Source organism: Mus caroli, chromosome 11 (genome assembly GCF_900094665.2).
Source record: "Mus caroli chromosome 11, CAROLI_EIJ_v1.1, whole genome shotgun sequence".
NCBI classification, from domain to species: Eukaryota; Metazoa; Chordata; class Mammalia; order Rodentia; family Muridae; genus Mus; species Mus caroli.
In genome coordinates, this window is record NC_034580.1 from 895712 (window position 1) to 905550 (window position 9839).

Genomic DNA, 9839 nt, shown 5'->3' on the forward strand with positions numbered 1-9839 from the left:
AAAAAAAAAAAAAAAAAAGAAGAGGTAAAGAGTTTCTGTTTACAGGTCCTGCTCAGGGCAACAGGTCCCATGGGGAGGTAAAGGACCAGCTCGGCGAGCACAGCCAGTAGGAACTCACCTTTCCATCTGTCTCCTAGATGTCCTGCGCTTTGACAACACCTATAGCTTCGTCCACGCCAAGAAGGTCAGCTTCACGGTTGAAGTGCTTCTCCCAGACGAGGGCATGCAGAAGTACGATGAGGAGCTCACCCCTGTCTAGGTGGATCCCCAACTTCTCAGAGACCCCAACCCTCTGTTTTCTCTCTTCTCTCCTTTTATTCCTAAATTGATCATTAGTCCGGCTTACTCTGTGACAGCAGTGAGCAGAGAGAGGTTGCCCGGAAGAGATTTATCTGCTGTAATCAAAACCTAAAGTTATGAAAGGTTGGAGGTATAAAGATTGCAAAAGAGAAAGAACCACGAAGGGAAGACAGGAGATGGGTGTCCTTGGGGCCCAAGAAAAGGAAAATGACTCTACTTGGCCTCATCTCTCCTAAGACGTTTGCACTTGAGTCCCTCCCCGTGAGCTGTGAGCATCTTGGGCTGAGATTATCAGAATCCTTTTTATTTCCATTCACTGTATAGTAGATGCTTACTGTATTTCTGTAAGTTAGACAGAGGACCAGAAGGCAGGGAGCACGAGGCTCACAGAAATTGTAAGAGAGACCAGGAAGCAGATTTCAGCACCCCGGACAGCGCCGCCCTTGCTGAAGACCCGTGCCATCCAATCTAAGTGGTTTCCTTTTGGGAGTCTCAGACACAAAAGCTCTATACCTCTGGCAGGAGGTGCCAGCTTCTGATTTTGCCTAACCCAGGGGCACATTATTCTCATAATCACTTCCTTCCTTTTGAACTCACGGCTCATATTTTAAGCCTTTTAAAGAACTTCCCCGGGGCTGGAGAGAGGTCCTGAGTTCAATTCCACATGGTGGCTCACAACCATCTGTGATGGAATCTGATGCCTCCTGGTTGCAGGTGTACATGTAGACAGAGCACAAAAATAAATCTTTAAAAAAAAAAAGTTTAAAAAAAAAAGGAATTTCCCCCAAAGCAAAGAAAGTCAATACCACCTCTCAGTGCTGCTAGGTAAACAACAACAAAACAATAATGGCTACTGTTTGCTGAGGATTGTCACTGTTCCAAGAGCTTTACAAGGTTGGCTCATGCCATCCTCACACCACCACAATACACTTTATCAGAGCCACTTCATGAGTGAAGAAACCAAGCTCAGAGGCTAAGTAGCCACTCGGGGACATATAGTCTTAAGCAGCAGGTCTAGGACCTGAGGGCTTTGTTCTTTATTTAGTCAGAAGGCATTGCTCTAAATTGCTCCATAATGGCCCCTCATATGATCCTGCTCTGACAAGAAGATATGGAGTGCTTTCATTGCCCTGCATCTTTAAGTAGAGTTATTGGATACTCCCCATCCCTCTAAGCCCTTTTTATAAATAGAAGAAATAATCCCCCAAATTGGGCAGCCCAGCTAGTGGAGACCCACAACGTGTGAGGAGGTTGTTCAAGAAGCCTCACAGAGAAGCCGGGCTGTGGTGGCACACGCCTTTAGTCCCAGCACTAGGGAGGTAGAGGCAGGCAGATTTCTGAGTTCGAAGCCAGCCTGGTCTGGTTCCTCTCCTGAGTTCCAGGACAGCCAGGGCTATACAGAGAAACCCTGTCTCGAAAGAAGAAGAAGAAGAAGAAGAAGAAGAAGAAGAAGAAGAAGAAGAAGAAGAAGAAGAAGAAGAAGAAGAAGCCTCCCAGAGGGCTGGAAGGGCTTGTGCCCCTTGTCCTGTCCTCTGCTCACGCAGATATGAGAATGATCACCTGATGCTCTCCATGCCCCTGGAGACCTGGGACAAGGCAGACAGGACCAGGGTTCTAGCTTCTTTCTCAACCTCCTGACCCATGCTAGGTGCACAGACATTGGCTTGAGCCCCAGCCCCTGACACAACTCTTGCCAAGAGATGAGTAATTAGTCCATAGAATGAAAGGAGGCCAGAACCCGAGGGCTCTGCTGCTTCTATGAGATGCTCTGTGGAAACAAACTAAGAGCTGAGTGCAAAACCTGACACTCACCAAGATAACGTCATTCTGTGGCGGGGAGCAGAGTCATGCACAGACCTGTGCCCACACTTCAGGACACAGGCTCTTGTGACCATCTTATATATAGGGACTGTCTTAGGGTTTCCATTGCTGTGATGAAACACCATGACCAAAAACAACTTGGAAGGAAAAGATTTATTTCTCTCAGTTTTACATAACAGGTCACCATCAAAAGCTGTGAAGGCAGGAATTCATATAAGGCAGGATCCTGGAGGCAGGAGCTAATGCAGAAGCCGTGGAGGGACGCTGCTTACTGGTGTGCCCTCATGGCTTGCTCAGCCTAGTGGCACCAGACCAGGGCTGCCACCACCCACATGAACTGGGGCCTCCTCAGTGATCACTAATTAAGAAAATGCCTTACAGCCAGATCTTATGGAGGCATTTTCTGAACTGAGGCTCCTTCCTCTCTGATGATTCTAGCTTGTGCCGAGCCATGACAGAAACTGAGCTTCCAAGAGCATTGGCCTCATTTTCTTCAGCCAGTAGTTGGTAGAATTGGACCAGGACCAAGGTGCCCTCTTCACCTTGTGACCTCTAGTTTCCTGTGTGATATCCCAAACAGGGTGAGACTTCCTCCTGCTTTCTGAGCAGGCAGGGTAGGGGAAAGTAACTGAAATCACAAAAGAAGAGAAGAAAGATGGGAAAGAGAAAGATGTCAGACTTAAAAGACTCTTTTTGAGTGATATTGGATGGTTCTTAAAATGTATTCATTACTGACATTAAAGTTTAACTGAACATCCCATATCTTTTCAAAACTATTTACCCATTCCTTAGTAATTTCACAAGTGAATACAATGTGTTTTGGTCATAGTCACGCCTCTTCCTCCCATTCCAGCCCTTCCTAGAACCCCCTGAATACACATCTCCTCAACTCCATGTCTTCTTTTACTTCAACTCTATGTCTCCTTTTGTTTTTTCTAACCCACTAAGCCCAACCAGAGCTGCCCGGATGCTCGATGCTCATGGATATAGGACTCCAGCCACTGTAGCATGGGCAACCTGCCATGGGCCACACTGTTGAAGAAGATAAACCCTTCCTTCCAGAGGCCACCCACTGTCAATAGCTCTCTGGCTCGGTAGCAGACCTTGTGAATCCCATCCCTTTATGTACTGGAGTATTGCATGACTGATGGTATTGCATGACTGATGGTATTGCATGACTGATGGTATTGCGTGTGCTGGCACCCGCAGCTACTGCAAGACTGAGTGCATTGGTCCCACCACACCCAGAAGACTTCCTAGCCTCTGACTCTTAACAAACTTTCTGTCCCCTTCTGTGCCCTGTGCAGGGAATGACAGGTGCACTCCACTTATTCTCTGCACTCTGGCCAGTCGTGAGTCTGTACTCACCACCGTGTCCTGATAGAGATGATCCTCTGCTGGACGTGGGAGTTGCATCTGGGCATAAGGTTAAAACCTTAGAAGGCACTGGGATACTGCAACCCTTTAGCAAAGCAATAGCAGTTGGTTCTATGTGCTCTCCTGTCATGGGTTCTCGGCCAGGTTTACTGTACCAGCGTGAGCTGCCTCCTGCAGAATAGACCTTCATTCCGATTGGTTGTTCCAACATCATCCATGTTGTCACTGCACTGTGGGCGTATCTCCCCAGACTGCTCATAACTGTAGCTGACACCATACTCATCTGGGTAAGACACTTAATGGCTTCTCTGTGCCTGTATAGCACCGCCTGGCGCTGTGGAATCTAGCTGTCGGGGAGGATGGTTACGGATCACTACCAGTTTGATTTCTCTGTGTCCTGTGATCAAAGCGTGTGGTGTCTTCAGCGTGAGGCTCTGCCTATCCCAGTAAGGTCTGGGTAACCAAGAGTGAGGGCAATCATTTTACTGTTTTGGGGGGTCTGTGGCCCCACACCACCACCATGACAAAAGGTATTCCACGCCTGTCACTGGCACATTTGTTTAATTATCTATGGCTTCTGGGAGGAACATTCTGTGTAAGGGCATGCTAAGGAAAACTTTTAAATACACATTGTTTAAGGAAGTTTATAAAACGGTAGCTTTCATAGAGCTTTTCCATATAACATTTCCCAAACATCCCTCTCCCTACATCACACTGTGCTTTATCTGGCAAGTCTATAATGAAGAATGAGGGAGAGAAGCAAGTGGGAGGGGGACTGGAGAGACAGTTCAGAGGTCAAGAGCACTTCCTGATTTACAGGGAGCCTGAGTTTGTCTCCTAGCTCAGACTCAGTACTTCAGCTCCACAGGAGCCAGCTCCCTCTTGTGGCCTCTATCAGCACTGCACTCATGTACTCAGGGTAAAAATACTTAGGGAGAATGGATGGAAGAAAGAAAGAATAAATTGGCCCTTGGAATGCAGTGTGGCAGCATCCACATTTTGTGCAAGGCACGATATGAGAACCTTGGAAGAAAATGGCTGAGCATCAGGGATACAGAGCTGGAGAGAGGGGACCCCCCCACCTCGTGCCCACTGAGGCAGTAGGGTCAGAAGACAGAGTATGAGCTCTCTGCACACTGGGAGCCAGCAAAGCTGTGAGCGGTGGTGTTGGTATTTTTTGTTAGGGCTCCTCTCCCTGCAGCTGAGCAGAGAGACTGACTACCAGAAAGATGGAAGTGTGCTGTGCAGGTGTAAAAGAAACCCAAGGTTCTGTTTCTTCTTCCTTCCCTAAGAACCCATTGCCAGGGAGACAACACCAAGGGTCCATGTCTATCTCCTAACATGTAGTGCAAGAGAACAGGAGTGCCACATGAAGTGATGGCGGGGACAGACCTCTAGAGAGATCAGAATCTTCATTGTAAATTTATTGAAGAATTGCTTGGAGCCGGGCGTGGTGGCGCACGCCTTTAATCCCAGCACTTGGGAGGCAGAGGCAGGCAGATTTCTGAGTTCGAGGCCAGCCTGGTCTACAAAGTGAGCTCCAGGACAGCCAGGGCTATACAGAGAAACCCTGTCTCAAAAATCAAAAAAATAAAAAAAATAAAAATAAAAAAAATAATTACTTGGAGTTGGCCCTGGTGGAATATACCTGTTACCTGTCACTTGGGAGGTGGGGACAGGAAAAATCAAGAGCTCAAGGCCATCGTTGGCTACCTAGGCAGTTTGGGGCCAGCCTGGGCTACACAACTATACTCCATGCAACATCCAGAGCACATTTCTAAGATATCCTCTAGAAACAGGCAGGGCTTGGCCTCCTTATTTCGTTTGGTAAACCAGTGTCTCCAACACCCATTTCCTGCGGTGACCTCAAAAGAGCCCCAGCAAGGAAAGCAGAGTGACAAGAAGAAACTCCCCAGCAGAGCCTGGGATGCCCCCGTAGCTCCTTGCCCACACCTCTGAGCAAGAATTCATCGACACAACACTCAGTATCTTGGGTCACCTTGTGCTCTTGGATGGCTCGAGACCTGGAAACCAAGACTCAAGGAGTTAGGTGAGTTGTCCAAAGTCACACAGCTTATGGAGTCTGTCCCTCTGAGTGCTCCAGCTTCAGCTCTTTCCTTCTCCAGCTCGAGACACCTGAGGAAGAACCATTGTTTTAGCATCCTGACAGCCAGAGGGAGGTTGCACCTGTGGAGCAGTGGTTCTCAGCCTTCTGAATGCTGCAACGCCTTACTCTAGTTCCTCAGGTTGAACCATAAAGTCGTTTTCATTGGCAATCCATAGCTGTAGTTTTGCTTCTGTTTTGAATTGTAAATATGTCTGCTCTCCCATGGTCTTGGGTGATCCCTGTTAAAGGGTCATTTGACCCCCAACGGAGTTGTGACCCACATGTTGAGAATCGCTTCTCTAGAATGACTCTAGAATGTCTTCATCCCTGCCAAATAGTCACAGTGGCAAAGCTTTGGGCTTGTCACCATCATGACATTTCCTGGAAACATTTGATTTGGTTAATTGGTTGGTTTTGTTTTATTTATGGTTTTATTTATTTATGGGTCTCTTTATATAGCCCTAGCTGTCCTGGAACTCACAATGTACACCAGGTTGACCTCGAACTCTTGAAGACATTTACGGTCAGTGTGATACTGTTACACTACTGCACACTTGACATCCTGATCTTGGGGCACTCAGCACAGGAAACTGTAATGAGGACTCATCCCTACCCCGTCTCTTTCCAAGTCTCAGTGTGTAGCATAGGCTGGCCTGGAACATACCATCCTCCTGCCTCAGTTTCCTGAGTACACAGATCACAGAGATCACAGACCTACCCTGGTTCACCACTGTGATGGGGGCATCCAGAGAACACTGCAAGCTGGGAGAAGCAATTATGTGGACATGGTGTGTCATGGGGAGAGATAAGACTCCAAGGACGGTGGCTCTGAGGGGCCATCAGAAGTCAAGGAACGTGTCTACCAAAGGAGGACTTGGAAAGATTCAGCCCCACAAGATCTGGTCAGAAGACTCTTCTGGCACAGAGCAGAAAAGGGACTTCCTACACATTTGACACACACACACACACACACACACACACTTCTGAGGTCACACAAACATTTTCTCCAAATAAACTATTTCATTAAGGTGCAAAGGAGGACAAGGTCTTGCTCTGCAGCCCAGGATGGACCTCAAACTCACATTCTTCCTCCCCTAGCCTCTCAAGAAGTGGGACTGCAGGTCTGAGATAGCATGTGTGGCTCAGAAAATCCTTACAGATGGAATCCCTCAATGCTTTGCTAAGACTGGCAAGTCTTACACCTGGATCAACCACCAGGTGAGACAACTCAGTCATTTTAAAGTGGATACCTTTTGTTACACTAGTGGGAGCCAGCAGCAGTGGAGTCACCACCCAGATTAACGTCTTTCCAGCCATTCTCCTGTGATCTTTTTGGTTGCTTCAGATAATTAGGAATTTCACACCGAGGGGACAAAGGCTCAGGAGCATTAAATGTCTTGTCCAAAGCCACACAGCCTATGGGGTCCATTCTGCCCTAACTGAAGAGTGCCACGAGCTGAGTGGTGGCATGGGGGTGGCCTTAGAAGCTTGTGCCTGCAATGACAACTCAGGAGCAGTTCGCTAAGAAACTGGTCACTATGAACAGTTGGACCAGCTGACAAGAGCATGTTAGGATATGCTGCCCCCTCGTGGCTATTTTGAGTGTTCCCTAAAACTAGCCAGGACTTGCCTGGGAACCCAAATGCCAGACTGCTTGTTCTAAGACAAAAAGGCACAAGGGCTTTTTGAGCTCCTTGAGGCTCATATGGAATATCTCTAGAAGGTTCCCCTCCCAGAGGAACTGGTACAGCAGACAAGGGTAAGTCCCACACCAACAGAGGCCAGCAGGGGCTACAGTGGACCCAAGGCATCTTCAGGAAAGGGTGATGGGCAGAAGGCCACACTTCCTGAGAGATGGGAGCAAGGACCTTAGCCCCTTTGCTCTGCTCTGCCTAAAGCCACAAGTCAGGTGTGACTGACCCTGGCCTGAGCCCTCACGATGTAGGTTCTACCAGAGAGGCAAACTCCTTATGGGGAAGCAACCTCTAGCCACGTCTGGATTAGCAGAGCCTTTGAGAGGAACCTATGTCTGTTGCTAAGGCAGCAGAGGAAGCCAAGACAAGCTGACTATAAGTTTTTAATTCATTTTCTTCTTCTCCTTCTGTTTGGTGTGTAGACCAAGCTGGTCTTGAACTCAGAGATCTGCCTGCATCTACCTTCCAAGTGCAGGGACTAAAGGCTTTAGCCACTATGCCTGGATCAAGTTTTTAAACCCAAGAGTTTAGGAGGCATGTAACTCTTTGACATCCTTACACTCTAGGAGAATAGCAAGTACTGCCCCCTATGTCGTTAGACGCTGGTCTCTGCTGTCGGCCTGGGGCAGCTATCGTTCGGTTTAACTCTCCTGATAATCCTTCCCTAAAGTTCTCTGCAGCAGCCACAAGCAGGCCCACTTCACAGATGAAGAAACTGAGACTTTAGGCCACACAGCTTGAAAGGCAGTAGTACCACCCTTGGTATCCTCAGAGGATTACCTTCGGGACAGCGCCATTACTATGATCTTGAAATCCGAGGACACTCGAGTCCCTTATATAAAGTGATGGTTTGAATCTGAAGTGTCCCCCAGAGGCTCGTGTTTGCATGCTTGTTCCATGGTCCTGTATTGGTACTGTTAGGAGGTGGGGCCTGGCTGGGACTGGTCTTTGAACGCTTTGCCTGAGCTCTGCTACCCACCCATATTCTCTCTGCCTTTTGGGGTCTGAGGAGTCTCTCACACTCCCATAGCCTCTCCTGCCATGATACTCTAACCCCCCACTGGAACCACGAGACAAGTAAACTTTTCCCCCCTTAAGTTGTTTCTGTCAGGTGTTGTGGCCAATGGAGAAGCAACTAATCAAGTCGTGACAAGATCGCCAGCCACACAGGCACCCGTCACTGTGAGCCTGGAGGAAGGCAGAATGTCATGGGGGAAAGGATGTAATTGGAAAGAGATGCTCAGTCTTGGTGCTGAGAAGCAGAGACTGAAAAGGGCAGGGTAAAAAGTAACCTTCGGGAGTAGAGCTTGTGTGTGTGTGTGTGTGTGTGTGTGTGTGTGTGTGTGTGTGTGTGTAGGAGATGATCATCACTACGGGCACTAAAAGCCCAAATGATCAGAGTGCTCATCCCTTGATGCAGGAGCAACCTCCCTGGGGCCTTTCCCATAGAACACTAAAAAGACACTGTCCTCCAGCCAGAAGCCAGGGAGGGATAAACCCGCCTCATTGACAGCTATATCCCCAGGCTTCTAGTGAAGGAATGCAAGGACACAAGCAGGGCAATCTTGTCTAAGTCAACACCATCTGGCTGGAACCTCCCCTCTGTCTATTGCCCCTTGACGCTGGGTAAAGTCATACATCAACTGGTTGCTATGTGAACAAAGATAAGCCCCCAGCCCACAGAAACAAAGTCTATATATATAAAATAGTAGAAACTGAAGGAAGAAAACTAGTCCTCCCATGGGAAGACAGACCTGACATCTACTGGAAAATAGACTTTACTGAGAAAATTATGTGTATGAATACCTTCTGGTTTTGTGAACGTTCTCAAGATGGATAGAAGCTTTTCCCTGTAAAAATGAGACTGCTCAGGTACTCATCAAGAAGGTTATTAAAGAAAAATCTTCCAAGGTTCGGAGTGCCAAAAGCAATAGTGTCAGATAATAGCCCTTCCTTTGTTGCCCAGGTAAGTCAAGGTCTGGCCAAGATATTAGAGATTGATTAGAAGTTACATTGTGCTTTCAGCCACCGCAGCCATCTTCCAGTAACTCGCCAAAATGGCGAACACAAAGGGAAAGAGGAGAGGCACCCGGTATATGTTCTCTAGACCTTTTAGGAAACATGGTGTTGTTCCTTTGGCCACATACATGCGAATCTACAAGAAGGGTGATATTGTAGACATCAAGGGAATGGGCACTGTTCAAAAAGGAATGCCCCATAAGTGCTACCACGGCAAAACCGGAAGAGTCTACAATGTCACCCAGCATGCCGTGGGCATCATTGTCAACAAGCAGGTTAAGGGCAAAATTCTGGCCACGAGGATCAATGCGTGGATTGAGCACATCAAGCACTCAAAGAGCAGGGACAGCCTCCTGAAGCGGGTGAAGGAGAATGACCAGAAGAAAAAGGAAGCCAAAGAGAAGGGTACCTGGGTGCAGCTGACGCGCCAGTCTGCGCCACCCAGAGAAGCACACTTTGTGAGGACTAACACAAAAGAGCCTGAGCTGTTGGAGCCCATTCCATACAAATTCATGGCCTAA

General features: G+C 48.0%; 1 protein-coding gene and 1 pseudogene across 4 annotated transcripts in view; both read left to right on the forward strand.

Annotated features, from left to right (window-relative positions):
• Sec14l3 (SEC14 like lipid binding 3) overlaps nt 1-928 on the forward strand; it is a 13205-nt gene extending 12277 nt beyond the window's left edge. For all 4 annotated transcript variants that reach the window (XM_021176557.1, XM_021176555.1, XM_021176556.1 and 1 more), the window contains one exon: nt 138-928. In XM_021176557.1, the coding sequence (XP_021032216.1) occupies nt 138-259 (122 nt within the window). In that variant the 3' untranslated portion in view covers nt 260-928. The remainder of the gene's footprint in view (nt 1-137) is intronic.
• An 8428-nt stretch (nt 929-9356) lies between these two features.
• Nucleotides 9357-9839, forward strand: LOC110306056 (annotated as a pseudogene).